The sequence below is a fragment of the Hipposideros armiger genome, unplaced genomic scaffold (assembly GCF_001890085.2).
Source record: "Hipposideros armiger isolate ML-2016 unplaced genomic scaffold, ASM189008v1 scaffold_31, whole genome shotgun sequence".
Taxonomy (NCBI): Eukaryota; Metazoa; Chordata; class Mammalia; order Chiroptera; family Hipposideridae; genus Hipposideros; species Hipposideros armiger.
In genome coordinates this window covers 4,696,792-4,724,129 of record NW_017731381.1, presented here as the reverse complement: position 1 = coordinate 4,724,129, position 27,338 = coordinate 4,696,792, and the positions used below count along the sequence as shown (strand labels likewise).

General features: G+C 47.0%; 2 protein-coding genes and 1 pseudogene across 6 annotated transcripts in view; 2 read left to right on the top strand and 1 right to left on the bottom strand.

The window, feature by feature from the left end:
• Window positions 1–18,201, top strand: part of TP53TG5 (TP53 target 5) — an 18,831-nt gene extending 630 nt beyond the window's left edge. Inside the window, exons 2-5 of one of the 3 annotated variants that reach the window (XM_019637024.1) lie at window positions 1,666–1,824; window positions 12,862–12,936; window positions 13,129–13,256; window positions 14,683–18,201. In XM_019637024.1, coding sequence (XP_019492569.1) covers window positions 1,804–1,824; window positions 12,862–12,936; window positions 13,129–13,256; window positions 14,683–15,190 — 732 coding nt within the window. In that variant the 5' untranslated portion in view covers window positions 1,666–1,803 and the 3' untranslated portion in view covers window positions 15,191–18,201. Of the gene's footprint in view, window positions 1–1,665; window positions 1,825–11,746; window positions 12,937–13,128; window positions 13,257–14,682 lie in introns of those variants that run through there. The other 2 variants (XM_019637023.1, XM_019637022.1) reach the window with 2 other exon arrangements.
• Window positions 1–25,276, bottom strand: part of SYS1 (SYS1 golgi trafficking protein) — a 28,452-nt gene extending 3,176 nt beyond the window's left edge. The window contains exons 1-4 of one of the 3 annotated variants that reach the window (XM_019637030.1): window positions 25,088–25,276; window positions 24,636–24,901; window positions 22,990–23,057; window positions 20,582–21,805 (exon numbers count right to left, since the gene is read on the bottom strand). In XM_019637030.1, coding sequence (XP_019492575.1) covers window positions 21,565–21,805; window positions 22,990–23,057; window positions 24,636–24,797 — 471 coding nt within the window. In that variant the 5' untranslated portion in view covers window positions 24,798–24,901; window positions 25,088–25,276 and the 3' untranslated portion in view covers window positions 20,582–21,564. Of the gene's footprint in view, window positions 1–20,581; window positions 21,806–22,989; window positions 23,058–24,635; window positions 24,902–25,087 lie in introns of those variants that run through there. The other 2 variants (XM_019637029.1, XM_019637031.1) reach the window with 2 other exon arrangements.
• Window positions 25,277–26,807: 1,531 nt separating this feature from the next.
• LOC109379899 (60S ribosomal protein L15 pseudogene) overlaps window positions 26,808–27,338 on the top strand; it is a 1,856-nt pseudogene continuing 1,325 nt past the window's right edge.

Genomic DNA, 27,338 nt, shown 5'->3' with positions numbered 1-27,338 from the left:
GTCACTGGATCATTCATTCAACGAACATACTCGAGCAAGCCAAGAACTAGGACTCATCCTTGGCACCTCCCTGACCTTCGCTGTCCACATTAAAATACATCTCCATTTCCTGTCGAGTCTCTTTCCTAAATATCCTTCCAATCTATCATTCCTCTCCGTTCCCACCACCATCTCTCCCGTGGCTCCTACAGTAGCCTTCTAGATGGCTTTCCTGTACTCACTCTGGGCCTGCTGCACTCCATTCCCCACGCAGCAGTCAGTCATCATTTCAGGACGCAAGTCTGATGTGCCGCCCCCTGCTTTAAATCCCTCCACTGTTAGAATAAAATCTAGGCCTGAGAGCTGAGCTGAGTCTTGAAGAAATGAGTTCCACAAGCAGAGATGAGGGGAAGGGCATGTGCAAAGGGATGGCGGTGTGAAAAGTCATGACACGGTCAGGTTTCCCTGTCAGGGGACCAGCACCCTGTACAAACACCCAGAGCACTGCCTCTTCTATTGTTATTGGGATCTCAAAACAACTCCGTGAGATAAATACAGCAACCAGCTTTCCCACTATTTTATAAGCAAGGAAACTAGTTTATGGGAAGCAACAAGTGCAGTGGTTGAGAGCACAGATATGGCAGTCGGACCCTTTGGGTTGTGAACCTAGCTCTGCATCTAGTCAGCTGTGTAAAACACTTAACTTCTCTGATCCTGCACTTCCTTGCCTATTAGGTAGGAATCGTTAGTTAATCCCTACCTCTTATGAGATAACTCACATAAAATGCTTAGTACAGGACTTGGACACTTTGAAGATGCTCAATAAACATTAGCTGTGTTGATTGTAATGGGTTCTGAGAAAGGGAGTAAACTGCTTTCTTCCATGAATTTCTGAAATTATAGGAAGTACTCTCTAATAGTTAATACTTCTACAGAAAATATGTACCTGTCACTTTTATAAGTACTTTGCATATATTAATTCTTTTTTTAATCCTCTTAATAGCCCTGTGAGGTAAAGTACTATTATTTCTACTTTACAAATACAGAAACTATGATGCAGAGAGGTGAAGGGACTTGTCCAAGGCCATACAGTGAGTAAGTGATGAAACTGGAATTTGAACGCAGGTAGGCTGCTTCCAGAGACTGTGCTTGTAATCATTACTCCCAGCCTGTTCCTCTTTTATCTTGTTTCAGTTTCTATCTTACAACTAATGTTTTGTCAGTTTGATTCCTATTCCTTACTAATGAATGGAGTAGATATTTGGTCTCATTTCCTAGCACAGAGGAATGAGGCCATGCCAGAAGTACAGTGGATGAGAGCTCAGATCCCAAAGTCACCTCCCTCCTTTTCAGGCTTATCTCTGGGAACAGGACTCCATGGATTATCTTGAGTTGTCTCCAAGATAGTGACAGATCAGGAACCTCTGTCCCTTCACTTTGCGAGATATTTGCCAGATGAAAAGGTAGAGAGAGGAAAAGAATTCAAGCTAGAAATAATTCTGGGGGCTATGCTGAAAGGGTGTCAGCCAAGAGAAAGATCCAGGCAGCAGACCCAGGAGTGGATGGCAAAAGGAATTGAAAGGAGCAATGAAAAAAATAGATGGCTTAGACTTCTGGCTTCCATCTAAGATGCAAAAAGCTAAGGAGGGTATCATTACCACACTAATAACTTTTTAAAATTTTTAGGTAATCTATAGAATTATAACTTCTGTCGAACCCATCAGAGAGCTGAGGTTGCACAGCAGTAAATGAACCCGAATTCCAAACAAGTTTCCAAGAAGAAATGGGATGCAGGCACTGGCACACTTGTGAAGCAGGAGGAAGATGGGGTATCCATGCAAGCAGGTAAGAAGAGTTCAACTATAGTTTTTAATTAAATTGCTAAAGGCCCAGTGTGAGAGTATAGAATCCGTGGGGGTCACAGACACTAAAAGTAATCATAGAAACAATAAAACCCAACCCTCGTTCAACTCCTGACAAAATCGACTCAGTCCTCCACACGAATGGCCTAAGAAGAGATATAACAATTTCCAAACATAAATAATATTGTCCTCAGTCTCTACTGTTCTACACATTATGTCCAGAAATCAATCAAAAGTTACCAAAAAAAAGTTACAAAAAGCAACTTTACAAAAGCAAAAAGTCCTATTGTCAAGAGACAAAGTAATCAACAGAACCAGACTCAAAACGCAGATAACTCTCTAGAGTTATCTGATATAGAATTTAAAACAACTAGAACAATATGTGAAAGGCTCTATTGGAAAATAGGGACAATATGCATAACCAGAAGGAGCATTTTAGCAGAGATGGAGACTATAAAAAAGAGGCATATGGAAAATGCCAGAAAATTTTAAAAACATGTAACAGAAATGAAGAATGCCTTTGGCAGGCTCATCAGTAAACTCAACACAGCTGAGGAAAGAATCAGTGAACTTGAAGATAGGTCAACAGACACTACCCAAACTGAAACAGAAAGAGAAAAAAAGTGAAACAAAACAAAACAAAACCAAACCGAGAACAGAACATCCAAGAGCTAACATATGTGTAATCTGAATGTCAGGAGGAGAAGAGATATAGATAGAAACGCACTTGTGTGTGCACACACACATGCACAAATATGATCTATCATATTCAAACTGTTGAAAACCACAGATAAAGAGAAAATCATGAAGGCATCTAGAAGAAAAAGACAAACTACCTACAGAAAAACGAAGATAAGAATTACAGCAGATTTCTCATCAGAGAAGTTATGTGACCAAAAGACAACAGAATGATATTTTTAAAATGCTGTAAGTGGGGCCGGCTGAGTGGCTCAGTTGGTTAAGAGCTCACTCAAGAGTGTGAGCTCTGAGCAACAGCGGTTCGATGCCCGGCCTGAGCTGAGTTGCCGCTGTGCTGCCAACAGGTAGCAGGATGGCTCAGCTAAAAAAAAAAAAGAAGAATAGAAATTAAAATCCTAGTATATGAAAATTATAGTAATGAGAGGTGTCAAGCTTAACAAGGTATTAAATGTAACACTACAGTAATTAACACAATTAGGAATTGGAAAATGAATAAAAAGATCAATGAAGTAGATTAAGAGTTTCAGGAATAGAGTAAATATATGGTAAAGAAAAGATCTCTAGTCTGAAGTACAGATAGATTTTCAAATCACCAAGAAAAATGTACATAATTCAAAAGATAGTGTTGAACAAGTGGTTAGACACTTAGAACAAACTAATATATTCGTTATACCAGAAAAAATTCTAGATGGAAAAATAATTAAATGTAAAGGAAGCCATTCATAAAACAAAAGAACTTAGTAAAAATTTAAATACCTTGAAGAGAGGATTGTTTATCTAAATCCAAATCCTACAGACTAAAGGGTTGATGAATTCTACAAAACATAAGAATCAAAATGTGTACACAGAAAACAAGTGTAAGCAAAGGAAAAGAAAATGGTGGTAAGTTGTAAAAAAAAGATCTTTTACATGTGTAATAATGAAAGTTCAGTTCTCATAATATATAATGAGCTCTTGCCAATCTGTAGGAAAAAACTGACAACCCAAAAGATAAACAGGCAAAGGGTATAAATAAATCTTTCGCTTAAAAGGACATAAAATGGTTAATAGGCAGAAGAAAAGATGCTCAACCTTAGTCAGAATTAGGTATATAAATAACAGCAACAAATACAAGCAAAAATATTTCACAGATCAGATTATCATTTGATAACAAAAACATTAGATAATACCCATTGTGGGGGAGGAAGTAGGAAAGTAGGAAATCACCTCCTTAACTGAAAATGGGAGTGAAAGTTGGTACAATGTTTTGGGAAGGCTATTTGACAATAGCTAACAAAAATTTAAGTATACATACATTTTGATGCAACAATTTATATTCTCAGAATTTAGTCCCAGATACATTGGTAAAAATATATGCACAAAGATATTCATTGCATTATTGTAATAGTGAAAAAATGGCAATAGCTCAAATGTCTGTCAGAGCAGAATTTGTTAAATAAATTAGGGTACATTTGTATAGTAGAATAAAAAAATAAGACAAATCTCTATATACTGATATGGAAAGCAGTAAAAGTTACAGTAAGTTTACAAGATGTAGAGCATCTACAAGATGTAGAACAGTGTGTACACACTTTTGTATAAAAATATATTTTGNCTAAAAAAAAAAAAAAAATGCTGAAAGTGAAAACTGTCAATCCAGAATTCTATACCTAGCAAAAAATATCTTTCAAACATGAAGCAATACACATGCTTTTTTCAGATGAACAAAAACAGAAAATTCATTACCAGCAGATCAGCACTATAAGAAATGGTAAGATGGGTACAAGACTAATGGGGGAGGGGCGTCACTTCGTAAATTATATAAATGTCTAACCACTATGCTGTACACCTGAAACTAATACAAAATAGCACTGAATGTCAACTGTAACTGAAATAAAAAGAAAGAAAGAAATGGTAAAGGAAGTTCTGGAGGCATAAAGAATATGACACCAAAGAGAAATCTGCATCTACATATAGAAATGAAGAGCTCTGGAAATGGATGGAATAAAGGTAAATATTATAAATATAAGACATTTTTCGGTTTTTAATCACCTTAAAGATAATTGACTGTCTAAAGCAAAGGAATACAATACACTATGGGCTTATAGCATACATAAAAGGAAAATGTATGACAATAACAATAGTAAAAATTATAGGATGAGGAATTAGAAATATACTGTTAAATGATCCTTACGCTATATAAGAAATGATATAATATTATTCAAAGATTTACGGTGATTAATTAAACATATATATTGTAAATGCAAGAGCAACTACCAAAACAAATTTTTAAGTAAGAGGTATAAATAACAAGCCGATAGTGGAAATAAAATGGAATCATAAAAATATTGGGAGGTGTCTTCCTGGGCCTCGTTGTGTTCAACGTGACTTGTTGAATATGTCGAGATGGCAAGGCCCTGCCTTCTCTTTCGCCTAGGCCCTAGCTCAGGATTGTGAATACAGCTGGCAATTTTGAGAGGTGAGATCATGTCACACAAAGGCAGGCTTGCTTACTACTTGCTATAAAAGTGCTGGGCCTGGGTTTCTCAGCCACAACACAAACCCACTGTGCATCTGAGATGACTGTATCATGACTGTTCGACTTAGAGCTGAGGGAACCAACACAAAACTATGCTGATATGCACGTTGCTTGGTGTGCTAGGAGCAATAAGCTGTCTTGATTGGATATAGTGAGTCTCATTGTCTACTTTTCGTACCATGAGATTAAGGTTTTTCCCTGACAAAACATCATCAATTAATCCAAGTAAGGAAGAAAAAAAGGAAAAAAAACAAAACAAATAGTAAGATGGAATATTTTAATCCAACTGTATCGACAACCAGTGAAAAGACAGATTAGAGTGGGGGTGGGGGGTAGCAAGGGTCAATAATATGATATCTACAAGAAATCCACTTGAACTATAAAGAAACACGTGCATTAAACATACATGGATGGAATAAGCTGTATGTACAAACAAAACTGGAGTGGCTGTATTAATAACGGAAAAAGTAGATTTTAAAAGAAGGACGATTACCAGACATGAAGAAGGACATTACATAAAGATAAAAGGTTCAATTCACTAAGAAGACGTAACAATCATAAATGAATATACATCTAATAACACAGCTTCAAAACTACATGAAGTAAAAACTAACAGACCTTTAAAATAAGAGAAAAATCTATAATTCAGTTGGAGAATTCAACACTTCTCTCTCAGTAATCAATAACAAGACCTAGACAGAAAAAGAGCTAAGGACATAGAAAGCCTGAACACTGTCAACTAGCCTGTTCTCCTTGACATTTTATAACGCTTTACCCAACAACAGCAAAATAAACATTCTTTTCAACCGCTCATAAAACATTCACCAAGATATATCACATTCTGGGCCATAAAACAAACCACAATAAATTTAGAAGAATTTAAATCATACAAAATATGTTTCATGGCTATAAAAGAACTAAGATATAAATAATGACAGAAAGATATCTGGACAAGAGCCCAATACTTGGAAATAAAACACAACACTTCAAAATAGTCCATGAGTCAAAGATGGAGTCCAAAAGAAAATAAGGAAAATATCTTGAATTGAATAAAACTGAAATGCAGCAGCTACCCAAAGCACTCCCACTGTTCCTTACTTTCTGTTTATTCAGACTTTTGTGTAGTCTTCTATGCTATATCAAGGTTACTCTATATGACCAATAAGACTTGGCAGAAATGATGGTACGTTGCTTCTAAAATTAGGATTTTAACAATAAAGGACCACCCACAGCTTCCATCTTGGGTGTGTGTGCTCTTTATTGCCTGGATCAGTTATTCTGCAGGGAGCAACCTACTATAATACATTGTCAACAGCCCCGCAGAGAGGCCCACGTGGCAAGGAACTAAAGATTCCAGCCAACATCCAGGGAGCAGAGGCCTGCAGCAACCTCCTGAGTGAGCATGGAGGCAAGTTCACGGCCCTAGTAGAGCCTGGAGATGATGCAGCCTTGGCTAGCAGCTTGGCTGCGACCTCGTGAGAGGCTGAGGCAGAACCACTCAGCTAGAGCATTCCTGGGTTCCTGATACTCAAAACCTCTCAGATAAAGAAATACCTCTTGTTTTAAACTGCTAAATTTTAGGATAATTTGGTATGCCGCAATAGATAACATAATAGAGATTTGGGTGCTGGGGTAGAGTGTGGCTGTCACAGCTCTCTAAAATATGGGAGTGGCGTTAAGAAATGGGCAATACATTTTGAGGAGAGTAGAGTGAAGGTGCCTTGAAAAAGCTGTTACTAGAAGCCTCAGGCCTTGGATAGGCTACAGTCAGGGTACATACTGCTGGAAGCTGGGGCAAGGAGAATTCGTGTTATGTTGTGGCACAGAGTTTAGCAACCCTGTTGCCTGTAGTAACATGGAAAGCAGAAAATGTGCCTAACGAGTTGGATGATCTATTATAGCTAAGGATATTTCCAAGTAAGGTGTTAAAGTGGTCTCTCCTTGCTGCTTATAGTAAAATGCAAGAGGAGAGACAGAAACTAAAGCAGCAGTTCTCAAATGAGAGGGATGTTGCCTCCTGGGGGACGTTTGGCAATGTCTGGAGACATTTGTGGTTGTCAAAACTGGAGAGGTTGCTGCTGGCTTCTTAGTTAGTACAGGCCAAGGACACTTAAATATCCTACAATGCACAAGACAGATGCCTCTCCCCACCCCTTCCTCCCCCCACATCAAAGAATTATCCTGCCCAAAACGTCAATAGTGATGAGGTTGAGAAATGCTGAGCTAAAAGGAAGGATGATTAAGAAGGATCCAGGACTTCATAGCAAAAAATTCTCAGCCTCTCCAAATGGCAAATGATGGTAAAACTAAGAAATGGTTTCCTAACAAAGCTCAAATCTAGCGCATTGCCAGAAAAACAAAACAAAACAAAATAACATGGTCCAAAAATGAAACTGAGAATGTGACTATAAAACCTTTGGTTTACATCTCAAAGATTTAAGACAATGCCTCAGTGTACTATTCGGTCAGATAAAAGACCTCTAAAGAGGTGATAGGTGTGCCTCACAGATCCTGTAAATCAAACAAAGCAGATTCTAGAAAGCTTAAGGGTATTTGTCCCGTAACCATTTAGGCAGAAGCCTAATGGAGAGAAGGACTTATCTCAAAGAAACTGTGAGCATGGTTTTTGTCTAATAGAGTGGACCTGAATCAGATTCAGAGTGACCCACAAGCTCTTAAAAGAACTATATATCCAGACACATTTCTAGCTTGGGCTTATAGGGATAAAGGGAGTATAGAATAAAAAGAGAATTTCCGGTTCTGAACAAGATGGGGTAGATGTATTCCTCTTTATCCCCCCCCCCTACTAAGTACAGCTTAAAATGCTGTACGTTATATATAAAACAAACATAAGAAGGCAGACCAACCAGGAACCCCAGGACTCAAACGATACAGCAGTGAGTCCCTGGGTTTTCTTTCTGCTAGGGTGCTGGAAAAGCCTGCAACCTGGAAATGCCAAACAGGCAGACAAAAATCACCCCCATGAAAAACCTGTTCTCTACTGTCCAAGGACTGGGAAAGGGGCACCCTAGCAAGACATAAATCTTTTGACATGAAATGCCCCACTCCAGCGAAACCACAGTTCCGACCTCCACTAGCAGAGGTAGAGGGGAAAGCCCAGACTTGAATCTTTTTCTCTCCCCAGCACCTCCAGGTGGTGGTAGAGGAGGCAAAGTAGGGAGCCCGGGCTTCCTCACTGCCCAGCAGTAACAAGTACCCTTCCCCACAACTTCTATGGTGTCAGTGGAGGCTTTGTCGGGAGCCCACGCTGCCATCCCCATCCAACAATAATGAGGTACCACTCCCTTCCCCCCAATGTAAAGGAGGCCGAGAGCCTAGATGGCCACCTCTGCCTGGCGGTAATGAGGCAACCTTCCCCTTCCCAGGACTATGGGGTGTTGTCAGTTGGGGCCATGTGGGAAGCCTGGACTTTCACTCCCACCTGGTGGTAAAGAGTTGGTGCCCCCCGTATCACTGGTCCCAATCAGCAGAGGCCTACAAAACAGAAGACTTAACCCAAATAAAAATAACAGAAAGTACTGGTGAGGAAGTGGAGAAACTGGAATCTTTGTGCATTGTTGGTGGGAATATAAAATGGTATAGCCCCTATAGAAAACAGTAAGGCGGTTCCTAAAAGATTAAAAATAGAATTACCAGATGATCTATCAATCCTGCTTGTGAGTATAGACCCAGAAGAATTTAAAGCAGGGTCTTGAAGAGATATTTGTACACCTGTGTTCACAGCGGCATTATTCACAATAGCCAAAACGTGGAAGCAACCCAAGTGTCCATCAATAGATGAATGGGTAAAACAAATACGGTATACACGTAGAATAGAATATTATTCAGCCTTAACAAAAGTAAGGAAATTCTGACACACGCTGTAACATGGATGAACCTTAAGGACATTTTGCTATGTGAAATAAGCCAGTCACAAAAAGACAAATATTGTATGACTCCACTTACATAAGATACCTAGAGCAGTCAAATTTATAGCAGCAGAAAATAGAACGGTGGTTGCCAGGGGATGTGGGAGGGAAAAATGGGGAGCTGCTATTTAACGGGTACTGAGTTTCAGTTTTGCAAGATAAAAAGAGTTCTGGAGATGGATGGTGGTGATGGTAGCACAACAATGTGAATGTACTTAACGCTATTGAACTGTATACTTAAAAATGAGTCAGTGGTGGGCCAGCTGAGTGGCACATTGGTTAAGAGCTGGCGTGGGACGCCAGAGGGCACCGGTTCGGATCCCACATATGAGGGCCAGTGACACTGCCCTCTACAGCTAAGATACTGAACAACAGCTTGACCTGGAGCTGGGCTGCCGTGAGTCACCGGCGACAGCATAGGCTGCAACCCCTGCTGCAGTGGGTTGCCATGGGCTACCATGTGTAGCCAGCAGCCAGTGTGAGGGGCCAGCAGCTGCCGTGAGCAGCCGTCCATAAGCCAGCGACTGATCTGCCTCGCCCGGGAAGAGCGCAATGATGGTGCCAACTTGGGCCAGCGAAGCAACATCTTCCACAACTAGACTGAAGAACAAAACGACAGCAACTTGTCTGTTCCCATTCCCTCAATTCCCCAGCACTGTTCCCATCCCCCAATTCCCCAATACAAATCTTAAAAAAATAAAAATGAGTAAGTGGTAAAAGTTATGTTATGTGTACTTTACCACAACTGAAGAAAAAGAAAAAAAAAAAAAGAGCGGCAGTTTTCCACTCAAGATTCTTGGAGTTAGTCCACAAGGCTTGCCAGCTGTGTGTCCCTGGGTAAGTCTCTCTCCCTACAAATGTGTTTTCCCATGTAAGTGGAAGGACCCAGCAAGATGGAATATGGACAATGGCTGTGGGAGCCATTGCTTGGGTACAAAGTGTGGTCATGGAGAACTCCCTGTCTCCTCGGGGATGAACTGCCTGAGTAGGCAGCTTCTGAAGAGAAAGGGTGAGAGGTGAAAAGCATGGCAGGGGCACCTCGGCCAGGCTCAGCCACCTTGCCTCAGTGGCCAGGGCCCCTTCAGTGTCCTCTGGACCCTCAGGACAAACTGCAACCTGCCTGGTGGTCAAGCCCTGAGCGGTCTGTGTCGCTCGCGTCTCCAGTTTCAGCCGCTGCCACTCTTGGCCCCTAGTTTCTACTCTGGCAGCCACATAACTGTTCGTAATTCCCCATCCACACCTATATTTTTAAAAACTCTCTCTTTGAGAATGCCCTGCCCACCTCATACCCCTTTACCATTCCTCAGGCTTGTCCTCTGTGTTCCAACAGCCCACAGAATGACTTATCATTGATAATACTACTAATTCCAATTTTTCAAAAAATACTTATTAGGTACCCATTATCTGCCAGGCACTATTCTAGGCTCTTGGCATTTATCAATGAAAAGAACAGACAAAACCTCCTACCCTTAAGGAGCCCATACTCTAGAGGTACCGCTCCCCTAGGCCTTCGAGCTTCCTGAGGCGGGCATGCTCTGCCTCATATGTTGCTGTCCTTGGTGCTTAGCTCTCAGTGGGTCCCCAGCCCTTGGTTCCCGGGGGCCTGAGTGGAAGGTGTAGATGATTCTGATACTGCCCACCAGAGTCCAGTAGAGTCCAGCTGATGAGAACTGAAATTGTGCTGAGCAGGCAGAGAAGCCAAGGAGTATTGGTGTAGACAGGATGGAGAGCGGGGAGGGATCCTCTGTGTCTTCCCTCCCAAGTCACCTCCTGGGTTTCTTCCCTGGGCCACAGCATGTTTAGCCACCCCCTCCTTCTTCACCCCAATAACAAAGGACATGTACATGTAAGAAGCTGCTCTGCAGTGCATGCTTGGTCCATCAGCCCTAAAGGCAGAGCTAAGCACGTCTGTGCACGCCCCGCTCCGCCCGAGACGTGGTCTGGTGTGGTGCGGTTGCCACACTCGGCTGGGTATCAGATTGGCCCACTCTATGGGGTGGAGAAGCTGTTTTTCACAAACTCTCCAGATTATTCTCATGCAGCCCGAATTATTATATCTCATGCAGTGCCCCCTGGTCTGTCCCAACCCTTCACCACAGCGCCCTCCCTGCCCTCATCTCCTGCCACCATCGCTCACCTCTTGCACGTCTCTGCTGTAATCTCATCTTGATGAATCTTTCCCATTCCTCCTTCTACCTCTGCTCTCCTGTCCCCTCTGCCCTGTTTAGTGTTCGCCACACACTTATTTCCATCTGTGGTATGCTGGAGCTGACTCATAAGGGCTCGCTACAGACTATTACATTTTCAGAAACTCTCCTGGCTGGTTAAGTGGAGCCATCATTAAAAACTAAATTATACAAGCTTAATTAAAATAATGATATTAAAAACAAAAGTGAAAAATGCTTAAACTCATCACCTTCTATTTTTTTGACTACTTTTTACTATTACCTATCTCTTGAGTCTTTACAGCTGTAGAACTATAGTAGAAATATATAACATATAATGGTATGTACTCTGCATTTCCATTCAACTCTGTATTCAGTGACATCACATTGGGAGCTTGAAATCAGCTGTGATAGGAATGTTTACACCACAGAAATAAGTAAACGTGATAAGTCAGGTTTGATTTATTGTTTTATTGATTGTCCAGACCAGAGGTTGGCCATGGGCCAAATCCAGGCCATCAACTCTTTTTGTAAATAAAGTTTTATTGCAACACAGTCATGCCCACCCATTTACATATTATCTAGGGCTGCTTTCACACTACAACAGCAGAGTTGAGTAGTTGCAACTATATGGCCTAAAAAAAAAAATTGAGAAAATATACTTCGAGTATTTGAAGACTGTGATCCAATACAGCAAATAAGTTGATCACATCATTGATGATTAAGTGGAATTCCAACATCTTTGTTCTCTCACTTTTTCACTCTCTTCTTACTCTTTAAGTAAAGATTATAATAGACACACACGTATACATACTTTGTTTCAGAGAGCCAACTATTAAACATTTACAAGCACCCACACTGTTTTGTTTGCCTTCCATGTAAGTTCCTGGAGGGTAAGAACTTCCTTTGATTCCAGCACTTAGAACATCTGACATGGAGCAGGTGCAGTTAACGTGTGACATGAATGAACTGATGAGCATAGCTGGGAAGCCCTGGTTTCATGAGATGACTGTCAGACCTGAGGTTTCCAGCTCGGCCATTATCTAGCTGTATGGCCTTGAGTAAATTATTTAACCTCTTTGAGCCTTGGCTACTTGATTAAAAACAAGGAGATAATCCTCTTACGTCCCAGGAAGGTGGTGACAATAGATGCCTCTGTCTGGCACCTACTAGGTTTCTCCACAGATGGGAGTTTCTGCCTCACCCTCCACTCCCCACCCCTGCCACACACGTACTCCTTGGAGACCAAGCCCTGCTGCTGTCACACATTTCAGTGATGTCACAGCTCCCCTCCCTGGGAACTGCAGCACAGCCATCCTGATGCCCACTCTGAGTGCTGGCTGAACTGAGAGGGGCAGGGCACGGAGAGTACCTGGCACCAGTCTTGCTCTGTCTGTGTTTGAAGCCTCAGGGCTCCAGCATGAGTCCATCAGCAAATAAGAGGCCCAAGAATGGAGTGGTTTTCGAGGTTGGACTAGGGATTGGACCTAGAGGGGCCTTACGAGGAGTAACTAGAGCAGGTGGAGGGAAAGGGAGAGGTGAAGGGAGGTCAGAAGAGTTACAATGGTCTCCCCATTTCTGCCCTCAAATCAAGGTGACAAAACTCCTAGTCTAGTGTTGGTAAAATGATGCTGAGTCAAATGGAGAAGCATATGGAGGCGTTCAGGGGGATTCTTCCTGAGGTAGCTCTCCCTCTCTCTGTCTCTCAGATGCAAGATGAAGAACCACGGAACAAGAGACAGCAGCCTGTCAGCAAAGTAATTAAGCTGAACCAACTTAAAACGGTAAGATGCCCCATCCTGGTCCAGCTGAGGGGAGCCTGAGCACCCGTGCAGTACTAGCGGCCCCTGGTTGCCTGCCTGAGGCATCCAGAAGGAATCACAGGCTGAGCTGAGCCAAAGTGTGGGTGGCAGGGAGTAGGAGGCTATCCCAGGAAAGCTGAAGCTTCTGTTTTTCTGGTTTCTTGACTCTGGCAGGTGTTAAAAAATTTGTCGCTCTTGAGGTTACTCAAGAACTCGAAACCCCGGATCATAGAACTGCATAAACTGGCCAAGAGGTGTTGGAATTCACTGCTCAGCGTTCCGACAATCCTGATCTCCTCTGGGTGAGCTCAGCCCCCACAATGGACCCACGCTATCTCTCCTAGAAACAGGAACTGTGCTAAGGAATTGAGAGAACTGAATTTTCACAAAGGCTCTATGAGAGAGGTAGTTATGAGCCCTATTTTACTGAGCTGATGCTCAGGAGATGAAGTGACTTGTCCTAGTTACCTGACCCGGTACGTGGCAGAGCTAGGAGTTGAAGCCATTCCTGTGTGATATCAGAGCTGTGATCACAGCCATGGTCATCATCGTCCAATGATGGGTCTGACCACCACCAGGGGCCCTGAGCAGGAGGGACACTCCTCCCCAAACCCCCTCAAGTCAACACAACCCCAGGATGCACCGGCGCTCACATTTATTAGGTACCTGCTAAGTGCCAGGTACTTAGTTTACCAGCATGCCCCCATTTAGTTTATTCTTCCTAACAATTTTATTAGGTAGATGGAATTGTCCCAGTTTTACAGATGAGGACACCAAGGCGCTGAGAAATTAAATGCCTTACCCCAAATCACACAGATGGTAAGAGGCAGAAGCGAATTTGAAGCCCAGCTTGTCTGTCTCGAAAGCCTGTACTCTACAAGCCACTCTGCCGCTTCACTGCGTCCCACTGTACAGGACTGTGAGGGTCCCGGGCATGACACACAGTGGCACTCAGTCAATAGTGGCCATTATTATCATCAGTATTGTCATTATCTTGAGCCTGAGGCCTCGCCCCGCTCCACACATTCAGCTAGGAAGGTGCTGCCACTTTCCAGGGGACTCAGTGGGTTATAGATACCTTTTGGGAAAGACCCTTCCAGCATTGACTACCTCTGGACCACCCACCTCTCTGGGCTCCTCTCTCTGAGCTGTCCTCCTAGAGCAGGCAAGAGGGTCAGGATCACCTGGCCCATAGTTTTCTAACCTTTTCAAAGGAGCCAAACCTCTTCAAATATGTCCCCAAACCCCAATTGTGCTGTTGTGGGGGGAAGGTATCCTGCCCTTGTGGGTTGAGGGGAACCCTCGTATTTCTTGGAACACAATTTGAAAACAACTACTGGACTAGTTCACCTTATCAACCGAAATCCAGAAGGCAGAACCCTACCCTACTGGCCAATGCAGACCATCCGTATTCCCAGTATCCTACCTACTATTAGTGATTGCCTTTCACCTTCCCAACGTCTCACGTCCCTGCTGCCAATGGTATCACATCCCCTGCCCCCGGGCGCAAGGCCTCTGGGTAGAGAAGTTCCTATTCAGGCCTTCTAGCTTTTTTTAAAAAATATATGTATAAGAGTGTATTTGAGCCCAAACTGACAACAGCTGCCAGGAAGCAAGATCTCAAATGCTCTCCCTCTAGCTTTCTTAACAGGCTCCCCTGAGCTGGCTGCCAGGCTGGAGGGCTGTGCCTTAGTCCTGCTCTGCTGACTGCCGTTCCTCTCCTTGCAGGAACATCGCTGTCTGCGATGGAGTGGACCAGAATATTGGCGAGCCCCAGGAGGCTAGGTGCTCCAAGAAAAAACTGGAGTCCAAGAAGTTAGAATCCAGAGGGAAGTCTAAGGAGTCGAGGCCCAAGGTGGGGGTGGGGAAGAGGAACGAGCCCCAGCAGTCACGTGCAGCAGTGCTAGAGCGAGATCAGGTGGAGTCTGAGACCCCAAGGACACCGAGAGGTCACGGCCTGACCGCCAGCTCTGGAACCCAAGGGAGGCAGCTACCCACTGAGTGCCCCCGGCTCATCTTCCTGAAGACCCACCAGCAGAGAACTGCCTCGGGGGACATGGAGCAAGTGGAAGCCGCTGGCCGGTGGATCTGGTTTGAGGGGCTGCCCACACGAATCCACCTCCCGGGGCCCCGCGTGATGTGCAGGCCATCCACCCTGCGCTTGGTCAAGCGCTGCTGCACCCGCTTCTGCTCTGCATCGCTTGAGCTGCCTATGTACCATCCATACCGGGTGTGACAACGCCACTGCCGGGCAGGGTGAGATGCCCACCCCACACCAGGCCCAGAGCTGGGCCCCAGGGTCAGAGGGCTTGGGATCCTGAGTCTTGGAGGCTGTGGCTGGCAGGCCCCACTTCATACCTAGAAAGGGAAGCTCAGAGAGGGGAAGCCACTGGCCAAGGCCACACAGCAGGCTGGAGCCTCCCAGAATCCAAGCAGGGGCTGTGGGGGAGGGGAGGCACAGTTGGTGACTGTGGGTTCTGAGGTGAGTCATCCCACTGCCTGGAGGCCTCAGAGTCGCCACAACCCCACAACCGCGAAGGCTCAGACTCTCACAGACGTCTGAGTAAGCGAATTTAGGAATTTCTAAGTGTGGGGGAGGGGAGTGGTTGAGTAGGGCTCTGCCACATCTCATCCCCTCTCAGGCAAAATCAACACTCTGTTTTATTGATGCACGCTTCAAATAAGATGTACTCTGAAAAACTTCCTTAGCACGAAAAATACTCCAGCCGCTCCACGAGAGAATTCAGGTCCCAAGAAAGGAAGCGGGTGATGGGCTTGGGGGTCCAGCAAAAAGGGAGGTTTCCCCTTCACAAAACCCACATCCCCAACCAGGTCAGCCATCGCCACGCCAGGCTCCGAAGCCCTCTCCCTGGACGGCAGCGCCCCCTGGGGGCGGTCTTAGCTCCTAACACCACGGTCTCTCATACAGGTGGTACGGCCTTGGATGGGAGCCAAAGTGTGAGCGGAGGGCAGAGGTCATGCAAACATCTGAATGGGAAGGCTGGGCGGTGAAATTGGCGAGTATACAAATAAAATCTCCCATATGGCACTGAAGAAGACTACCGCCGGCTCTGTTTGTCTGGGTCTGGAAAGGCTGGAGGCGAGAGGCCCTAGCGGAGGGCGGGGGAGGGCGTGCATCAGGACTTCAGGCCGCTTCTCGCCCACCCCCAGGTTCTTAAGGTCAGTCTAGAACCCGGAACAAAGAAGCCAGCGAGCTGCACCTCCTCAGTGGTGTACTCCATGAAGTCATAGAAAGGGAACATTTTTCGGGTGTTTCCAGGGCGCCAGATGCCTCACAATGGCCCTGCAAGCCAAGGAGATCAGGAAACCGCGGTGCCGAGGCGGGAAGTCCTTGCCCGGGCTCACACCGCTAGGAGCGGTGGAGCAGGAGCTCTGATCTGGGTCTCCTGGCTGCTCTGCGTTTCCTTTTCCGAAGAAAGGGAAAATGCCCACGGAAGCGTCCAGCCCGTCATGCACGTGCATACCCTGATTATCATACCCTCGGGTCAATAAATGGGTGTCGCTGGGCCCTGTCTGAGTCACAGATTACGGAAAGCACGGTCAGGTGGGAAGCTGGCACTGCTCCCCAACTGTTCCCATGTGACATGGCACGTTCATCGTCCAATCCCCAGCCCTGGTCCACCCATCCGGTCGGAGTCACTCTCTGTCGGTAGAAGCCACGGGGCCCTGAACATGCAGTTGGGGAGAGGAAAACCCAGGCTTTCTCGTCTAGAGGAAGATTATAATCCTCCCTGTTCCCCTGAGGCAGGCTGAGGGGCGCGGGTGCCCTGGGGAAAGCAATGGAGCCATCCAGGGGCGCAAAGCCCCCACCCCACCCCCAGGAGCCACTGATGGAGAGGGAGTCCCACATTGGGAGAGAGGGAGAAAGATGGGGGGTCTTCCCCTGAACCTGCCCGCTCGCACCCCACCTTCCCACGGGTGCTCAGCACCGTGACTGAGAATCACCTGGCCCGAGCCGGCAGAAAATGGAACGTGTCTCCCTTGGGGAGGTGCCGACAGCCTGGACCCGGCCCTGGCGCGGGATCGCTGTGTGCCGCCGGGCTCTGCCTGGGTACGGCTGCCCGGCGCCTCAGCGCACGCTCGCTCACTGCCGCCGCCGCCGCCGCCGCCCGCCGCCTTTCTGCGGCGGTGCTCCGGTACCTACTGTACATCCCCCGCCCCCGCCACTTCCGCGCAACTGCCACCCCAGTAACCTCCACTTCAAGCTGTCTTCCCACTCCGTTTGCACCCTAGCCCAGCTCCTGAGTCTCCGTTTCGTTACCCTTGCTGGACGTCACCAATCCCATCAACCTTCTAAAATCACCTCTCCTGGATCTTTCCTCCCAAGCATTTTCCATTTCACCATTCCACCGTCGCATGAACTTCTGTCCTGCGCGCGCCATCAGCAGGGTATCAGCAGGCGGTCAGGGCAGGCCGCTAACCGCCCCCCCCAAAAAACCCTATCGGAGGGGTCCCATGCACTATTCTTTAAGGGAGGCTGCCCAGGGAACCCCAACTGGTGGCCCAAAAGCTTGCCAGCTTCTGCTTTGCCTCAAAGAAAGCCAGAGCTGGGCCCCGGTCGCCCACCACGGGAAGTGACACGGAGTTAAAGGAAGCTTGTGGGACCCAATGTGGCCAGGGCACCGCGGCTGGGAGAAGGGGGTGGGGGGTGGGGTGCTAGTGACTGGCAGCAGTGCATTCTTCCAGCCTTATCCCAATCTGCACCTCAGGCAACCTGCCCCCCACAATCCCACAGCTGGGGTCTCCCTTTGTTTAATCACTTCAATCTGAGGTTCTTCTTCTGGGCTCAGATCCTGATTTGGGCAGGAGGCTGCAACATATATCAGGGATCAGAGACCAGCCCAGAAATGGCTCCCTAACAATTAACTTGGGGGGGAGGGTGGGGGCGAAATTAACTTTAAAGTGTTTGAGTGACTTTCAACAAATCACATGACCTCGCTGAGCCTATTTCATCTGCTTATTAAATAGGGATATTAATATCCATTCCAGAGGGCTTTGAGCAAATCAGGCTGGATGTAGGTAATGCCAATTTGTGGGGTGTTGAACAAATGGCTGGCCTGTTTTCCATGCCTCCTCTGCACCCTGACAGCGCCTCCAGGCCAGCACTGACCCTATTTCTCACTTATGAGCAGCTGCCTAACTGCCCACTGAAGGGAAGGAGCTGCTTGTTAAACAGTCAATCTTATGTTCACATTCACAACCTTTTGCTAAAATGGCATCTAGGTTCCTAAAGCTGTCCCTCTCCCTATCTGGACCAAGCACCACTCAAACATGATTGGCACATGAAAAGATGAGGCTGTGGAGGCAGACAGGCGTAGCTTCTTATCAGTGATGTCAAGGAAAGTTTTTATTTACTCCTTCTCCTCAATTTGCCTGCAAAATGAAGGAAATAATGGTGCCCATCTTCTCGGATTAAGTGAGAACATGCAGAAATCACTTCGCAGTGCATGGCACACAGGAGCAGAATACTTGCTGGCTGTACCTGGCAAGCCTGTCCCATCCCCTATGTAACAGGGCTCAGAAGAAAGGTGTGTCCTCTGTAAAATGGGGGGAGGGATGGCCCAAGAACTATAACCGCTTACATTTATGGATCACTTCCCATGTGCTAGGTCTGGTGCTAAGTGCTTTACACACGACCTCTCATTAAATCCTCACAACCACCCAGGGAAGCGCTATTATTATCCTCAGTTGACAAATGAGGAAACCGGGGTACAGGGAGGTTTTGTAGCTTATCCAAGATCCCACAGCTAGTAACGGGACTCCAGGACTTAACTCTGCCCTCTACTGCAGCTCTCTAAAGCCTCCTATCATGAGACCTCTAGAAATCTGACTTGCCCAGGTTGTGGCCAGAAGGACTGAAGCCGCAGGTCCCTCGACCCCATCTCAATGCCGTTACACCACCTTTTGCTACTTTCCTACAGAAAACCTCAAGCAGGGCAGTGCCTTTTAGTTCCCTCTCCACAGAGGGCCTCTCTTGTGCCTTGAATCCACCCCTACTCACCCAGCCCGAGGCTCTGCAGTCCTCCAGCTACAGCTGCTGGCAGGAGTCCCTCGCCTGCATACTGACTGCCCTGCGACCGCCAGAAGGAAGCTCTCCTGATCTGGGAGTCCCTGAAGAAAAGTCTAAGAAACTGCTTCCTGAGGCACGTTGGAGCTGTGCACCCCACAGGACTCATGGGGACCTGAAGCTTCCCACCCCATCCCTAAGTGCCTCCTGGCTGCCATCCTGGCCCCTCCATACACGTGGAAATCTGTGGCCACATTTAATGTACCGTGTTATCAGTTTTTCTTAGAAAGCTAATAATGTTTATAAAGCACTGTACATCCTTAGTATAAAACAGTGCAGTAGGAAGGTATGATTATTAAGGTGATAGACTGATTAACCAATAAGAACTTTACATCTTTGAGCTATTAATGTCTTCAGAATGAGTTTATTAATGTCACAAGTCCTGGCTCTGCCAGCTCCTAACATGTAACCTCGGGCAAATTCCTTACAGTTTCCTGGTCTGTAAGATATGGATGATATTTTCTACTTCAGGAGGTTGTTGTGAAGATTATGTGAGCAAGGAGATGGAAAGCCCACTGCTGGACATCTATTCAATACTCAATAAATGTTATTTTTTACCAAAATGACATCATGGCAATTACCCAGTTCTCTCTGGAACTTGCCTCTAGATATGGCTTTTACTGTTACTTTTCAAATCAAAAAAATCTCGTTAAGGTCACATATTTTTGACCCGTGTCCTTCAGCGCAGTCACTGTATTATTGAAAAAAATAAAATTGGCTCCCCTGACTTTTTGTTTCCAAAAATCAAATTAACGCTCAAGGGGGAGAGCTCTGTCATCACAGGAAATATGCAGAATGGCAGAAGCTCTTAAAGGAAACTCCCAAAACGGTGTGAGGATACAGGCTGGAGCGACCACCACAGATGACCAAGGGAGGTGGCAGCCACACGAGCGCTCTGATGCCTTCCTCGAAATAAAGTTAGTCACATGCCTTTAGAGTCTGTGGTGTCTGGGGAAATCCACCGACCTAGGGGAAGTCATCTCAGCTGGTCTCGCCTCCTGACCCTGCGGCCAGGATGAGGGTCCCATTACTAAGCTGCTTCCTTCCAGCTCAGCCGGGGCACCGAGTGACGAGCCTCCGCCAAGGCACAGTCACTCTTAAACCTTCATCCTGTCAGCCTCAACTCCCTACTCAGGAGGCTAGTTTGGAGACAACAAACTCATCTGTGTAGCCCTATCACGAAAGGCTAAAAACTGACAGCTCTCTTGGACAGACTCTGGAGGACCCAAAGAGGAACACCAATGGTTTCAATGCAGAAGGGGTCTAGACCAGAGCGTTCCTCTGGACATGTTCAGAAATCAAGTGCGAAAGGAATCCTGAGAGTCATGGCGGTTCACCCAAGGTGTAGCGGGGGAGGCTGATGGTGGAGGGGGTGGGACATAAGAGTTCCCTGCACTTAGTGTTTTAACCAAATGGAGGGATAATCTGAGGCCCAGGAGAGGAGAAGGTGACCTGCTAATCCTTTATACTTAGCTCCCTTGCCTGGCTGTGCTGACCTCTCTGTCTCAACCATGGCAGTACAAAGTACACACAGGTAGATCCGTGGAAAATACTGTATTTGTGTACACAGGAAGGACAGCTGCAAGCCCCTCACAGAGGACACTCTACCCCCGAGAAAAATCTTAGCAGCAAATTCCTATCTCCCTCAGCACTCTGAGTGCAGGTCGAGCCGCAAGGCTGGACTTCCTATCTCTGGGCACCCACCGTACCCTTCCCACTGAAGAATTCCAAGTAAGTCAGGAAAAAGGAACTATTGCCAGATCTGAGGTCCAGTGGGAGCTAGGGTGCCTGGTCGTTCCTATGGAACAGGCAGTGGCTCTATGATGAGGGTAAGGCTAGGAGCGATGCTAACACTCTTCTCTGGGTCCTAGCGCCTGCTGTGTGGAAAGCTGGCAGCAAGGGAGGCACCCAGTGGAGAAGTTCGTTAGTCATGGGTTCACGGGTGTGTGTACACATGCACGAAGCAGGACACAGTTTGTGCATTTCCCTTGTGCTTGATGCCTCCATCTGCCGTCCTCTCCCTGACAGCAGCCTAAGACTTTGCACCTACATCTTTTTGTGGTTATGGATCCAGGCACCGTGTTTCTCTGGACAGAATAGCTGTGGTTCGACAACATGGCAAAGGTAACAGCTGTCCCAGGGAGGCAAGACAGATGACCAGAAGAGTGGTTTGCTCCAACCAGTTCTCGTTGATTTTCTTTTCTTTTTTAAAATAACAGGCTGGTGACAGGTATGGTGGCTCAAGAGTGACATGGTTCCAATTCTGTTATTACCCTGAACGAGGACCCCTTGCTGACCTCCCAGACACACCAAGGCTTCAGCAGACAGAGGCCATTCTTACAGCTGTGAACCTGACTGCTCCCTGTCTTCTCGACGGGGCCTCACTTATCTCTCCCACACCAACAGAGACTTCACATTTCCAGGGTTCCTCTCAGACCTGGGCTGGACCCCATCTGGAGGGTCTGAGCAGCCCAAGGTGTTGGGGGTCCAAACTCCCAGCAGGATGTCCACAGGACCCAATTCTAGACATTGGATTTAGGGGATGAGTTGAGGGGGATCTCCTTGAGCTCCGTCCGCATGCACAGGTACTCCCCGATGACAGCCATGAGCGCAATGCACACGGCTTGGACCAGCCACCAGGTCAGCGCCGAGGGGAAACGGGAGCTGTAGAACCAGCAGCCCAGGAGGTGAAAGAAATGGACAGTGACAGTGAAATCCAGACACTGCTTCCCTCGCCGGATGAAGTACAGCAGGCCCAGGGCACTGTGGGGAGAGGACAGCAGTGAGTTGTCACTGGGTTGTCCTGGACCTGAGATTATTTGGGATGTAGGGACAATTAGGATGACAGCATAGGGGTCAGAAGCAAGCAAGAGAAGTGTGAAGCCAGGCTTACATTATTAGATGCCTAGAGGAACCTGGCAGGTAATGCTGAGAGTGAGTCAGGCTGGGTAGAAGAACAAAGTACGACCTTGATGACAAACGGCAACTGTCACTAAGAGAATCCTAGGGATTAGCGGGGATTGTGGCACCCTGAAGCACACACGTCCCATCTAAAGTGGGGACAAGAGCCAGGTGCCACTGAGCAAGTCATCATGCTAGAAGTCTGGCCTAGAATCAATCCTCCCATTTTTCATGAGAAGCCAGAAATCTGGATTTTTTTTATATAAAATATTCTGATTTTCAACTAAGTGGGAAAATGTTTTAAACACCATGCGTCGACTGACAACTGTGTAAGCCAAACAGAACATATCTGGGGGCCAAATTTAGGCCAAAATCAGCCCTCATCAGCTTTCAACCTCCAGTGTAAGTAAGGTCAAGGTTAGTCATGTGCAAGGCACTGCTCTAGTTAACTCAATTAACCCTTACAACTATGAGATGGATAATGTTAGCCTCATTTTCCTGATGAGAAAACTAGGGCTTAGACAGATGAACTTGTCCAATAATCACTGGTAAAGCTGAGATTCAAAGCCAAGTAAGTGAGTCTGCCTCCAGAGCCTGAGATCTTAATCACTATGCTTACCTACCTCTCAAAAGACAAGCAGTAGTCCTCAGTGACCTTAGACTTCACTCAGTGTACAGATGAGGAGCCCGTGACCCAGAGAGGAGGAAAGTAACTTGGCCAATGGCACACGGACAAAGAACAGAATCCAGTTCTCCAGACTCCCGGTCTAAACCTTTCCTCATCTCCTTCCACACTAGGGAAGTGACCTGAGACAGAAGCTGTCCCACAGGCAGCATGCACAGAGTGACAGGAGAGCTTTCCAGCTAAGTCCAAAGAGCAATGAAAGGAGCTCTGTGATGGAGCCGGTCCCAGAATCGGCCTCTGCCACCCACTTTAGTCCACCAGTCCCCAGGAACAAGTGCCAGCCTGTCTCATGACCACATTTAGGAAGTTAGTTCTGGTGCTAAGACCCCAAAAGCTGGATAGCAAAACTGATTATACTCACCAGGTGAGGGCGTTGAGGATGAAGGACATCATGGAGAGCCGGCCTGGAGGGCTGGAAAAGCCCAGGATCTGAGGGGGAATCACAAATGGAAACATGCTGGAGAAGTGACCCGGCAGAACCCCAGGATCCAGGACCCCAGCAGCCTCCTAAGGAACAAGCATTCTTCCAAGAGCACAGATGACAACATGCCCCCTCATCAGTATGGCAGCCTATTTCCAACAAGGGGGCTTTCACAGACCTCCATTATGGTATCTCACCTGCCCCACTCACAGCAGCCAGGAAGGGGTTATCCTCCTCCTCTTACAAAGAAGGAATAAAAGCTCAGAGAGGTTAAGTAACTTGCCCAACACTTTGTTTTTAGTAAACGGCAAGAGCAAAGTCTAGAACAGGGTTCAGCAAACTATGGCCTCATGGGCCAGGCACCTATTTTTGTAAATAAAGTTTTATTGAAACACAGCCACACCTAAGTATTGTCTATGGCTGCTTTTGCGCTACAATGGCGGTTGAGTAGTTGTGGCCTAAAATCTTTACTATCTCACACTCAGAAAAGGTTTGCCCTCCCTGGTCTAAAATTCAGGTTGCATGCATGAGCCCAGGGCAACAAAGCCCAGGATTCCAACATGCCCTTCCCAGGAGGACAGACTCCTAAGAGGAGACTACTGGTCACCTGTTGGTGTGTAAACCACCACTCTTGACACAATACTACTAAATACCAACATCTACACACTTTCAGTTTACAAAGGCCTTTGAAATCCACAATCTCATAATCCTCAAAAATCTATTATTATTGTTGTTGTTCTTACCTCTTTTTGAATTATAACTTGCCCAAGGGCTAGGTAAAGGATAAACAGCAGGAGCAAGGATTTCATCCTAGATCTCCGAGCTCCAAGAACAGTGCTGATTACCAAGCACCAAAGCTGCCTCTCAGATACAAACACCGTTAAGGCCTCCATTACGCTTTATAAAGTGTTTTCATATTCCTAGGCCCCTCTGGGCCTCACCACATTTTGCTGAGGATTATTCGGTCCCATTTCCTAGAAGAGGAAACAGGCTCAGAAAGGTGAAGCCACTTGACCGAAGTCCCACAACTGGTATGTTTGGGTCTAGATTGGATGCCTAGCCTTTCTGAATCAAAAAGTACAGGCTCCTTGTGCTGCAGCCCGCAGCCTCTCTGCTACCAGTCTCGTGATTTTGCAGACAGAAAAACTGAGGTTCAGAAAGGTGGTAACACTTGCCCCAGGTCACACAGCCAGCAAGTGGAACTTAAACGGAGGCCTGACTCCAAAGTTCAGGCAGTGTCCATTATATCTCCTTGAACACTCTTTTATCCACATCTTCCTCCCCCAGTTGGCACCTGAGGATCTTGGGACTCAGAGAAGTGCAGTCACTTTGTCAGCGTGTCAGAAAGGGGAAGTATCAGGTTGCCTGGAACGCAGGTCTGTTTGTTATAACATCCAGGTCCCTTCCCTTCGTATGAAACCAGCCTCTGTTGTCAGTCACTCCATTTTACAGATGGAGCAGCAGAGGCTCCGAGGCCAAAAAAGGCCAGGAGGAGTCCCAACCAGGTCTAGAGCCCAGTAGTGTCGGGCCACAAAACCCACACGGTGAAGCCGAGAAGACCGCCCGCGCCAGACCGGGGACCCTACCTCCGAGTCGAACATCTGGTCCAGAGAGGGGCTGCTGCGCACGATCGCGTCCACCAGCGCCAGCCACAGGCCCAGAGAACCGTAATAGACAGTCTGCATAAGGACGATCTGCGACAGGATCAGCAACGGGTCCCACACGTAGCTGCGGAACTGGCCCGCCATACCGGCCCGCGGGACCCGGCCACCGCCCGGGCCTGGATCAGTGCCGCCGCGCCATGAGCTCCGGGCCGCCCTGGCACCTGCGAGGACACACGCCAGGCCTCAGCCTGCCGGCCGTCACCATGGCAACGCTGCCCAGCCCGGGAGGAGGGATTGGGACCGAGGGGGAGAGCCCATTCCGGGAGTGGGGGGAGGGCGGGGCGGACAGACCCATTCCCAGAGTGAGGGGAAATCCCACCTGTTCCGGCTGCTCGGGCCCCGCCCGTACTCAAGCTCCTTTGGGGTTCACTCACCAGTGACTGACTTGAGAATCGAAGCGTCCGAGGGCGGCCCAGCCTCAACGGCGGGCCCCCGAAACAATCCAGACAGACAGGATCATGGAGGAGAGGCGCTAGCGGCCTAGAGAGGCAAAGCCCCAGCGACGGCTGCTCCTGGAGCGGCTGCGTAGGAAGGAAGCGTTTCCGGAGCCTGCGCTGGAGGGGCGGGGCTGAGGCTGCGCAGGCGTCGTGGGTGCAAACTCCGGCTGAGCCACCTAATCGAGGTTACGGGCCGCGGGGGTAGCGAAGTGTGCACTTGCGCAAAGTGAAGGGTGAAGGCGCTGCAAAGTGAGGCACGAGAACGATAGAGCTTGCGTGCCCTCTAGAGGGGAATTTTGAAGAAAAAGAGGGCAACGAGGAGAGAAGGAAGAAGGGTTGCCAACTGCGAGAGAAAGATGTTTCGCAGTAAACGAAGCAATAAATGTTGACTCTGTCTTCAGCCGAGATTCCCAATGTTTTCTTTCTCCTAAAGTCTGAGATAACTTGAAATGAACCCCCCCCCAGCTCTTCCACATACGATTTTGCCGCTGTTCATGTTTTACAGATGATTAAACTAAGAATCAGAGAAGGAAAGCAACATATTGTCTGTCTCAAAGACATAGAGTTACCTTAGTGGCAGTCGGGGTTAGAATTCAGGTGTTGCCAACACCACAGCATTGATTTCCTACCTACTGGGTGCCAGGAAGGTTTGGACACGTACTAAGGAGACAATCCCTGCCCTCAGATAAAGCCTAATTAGAAGGCAGTGTAGTGGGTGTTTTATCATGTATCCATATATATATATATGCTTATAATGAAAAAACAAACAAACAAAAAACAGGTTCTGGAGTCCTGAAGGACCTGGGAGCAGATCCTGACCCTGCCTGCGGCCATGACTGTTTTCTCTCTGCCTTCTCTTCTGAGTCCAAATAGTGTGGACACTCAGTAAATATTTGCTGAATGAGTCAAGAACAGAGAAAGGGCAACAGCAAACTGGTGAATCACTTTATCCCTGCCACATCAGACCAAACCCCCTCAACTTCATTGAATCTAGGTTCCCCCTCTTCAGAATGGAAAGAAGGGAAGTAACCGCCCCAGACAAAGAACCTGGGTTTTAGAGCCACCTCTGCCTGCTGTATGACTAGCAAGCCACTTCCTTCTTTAAACCTCAGCTTCCCTCTTTATGAAATGAGGAAATAGACAAGACCATTCTCCAACATTTAATCTCTGAGCCACTAATTATTTTCCCATGAAAACACTTATCAAAGACCCATATAACTGCCAATCAGAACTTCTGAACAGCATGTGATAACCCTCGTGTCACCTCGGGTTGATACAGTTCCAGACAAAAGTAAAGAAACTTGAGACTATCAAGAGTAAGTATGTGATTTCCCTTATCATTTGGAAATACTGTACACAGTTCACTTGGACTCCAGTTTGAAAGTCATTAAGGCCCAAAGATTCCAGTGGTGCTTTCCAGGTCAACCATTCTTTTAGGGGCCTCAATTTGGTTCAACAAATATATGTATTCAAAACCCCCTGGTCCTTCCCTTATTACTCACTTGATCTAGTGTGTCTGAGAAAACATCTTCTGTTTATTAAATACCTACATGATCTTCTTTCATCCTCACAATCCAAGAAGATAGATATTACCTTCCTTTTTCAAAGTGGAAACTGAAGCCCTTTCCATTGGGCTGCAGCCATCGGGTAAGCCAAGATGGGCGCTTACAAGTAAATCCAGGAGCTGTAGGAAGAAGCAGTTCGATGTAATGCGGTTTCTTCTCAGGGGGCACTGCTGGCAGTACTGCCAGCTCTCTGTGCTCCACAGTGCTCGAGCGCGCGCGCGCGCGCGCGCGCACACACACACACACACACACACACACACACACTCTCTCCACCTGACCGGATAAAGCACACAGGCTGGGATACAAGGCTGTATAGAGCATATAAAATACACTGTAAATAAGGTTGTTTTTGGATTGAGGTTTGCAAAACAAGTTGTTTACTAGTATAGGGACATAAGCTGGGCTGCACATGTATGAGACTGATAAGAGTAAAGTGAAAGTAAACATGTTTATGGGTAGAGCATATACTTAAAAATAAACATGTTGGGTTGGCCGAGTGGCGCGATGGTTAAGAACTGGCTTGGGACGCCAAGGGCCCCGGTTCGGATCCCACATATGAGGGCCAGTGACGCTGCCCTCTACAGCTAAGATGCTGAACAACAGCTCAACCTGGAGCTGGGCTG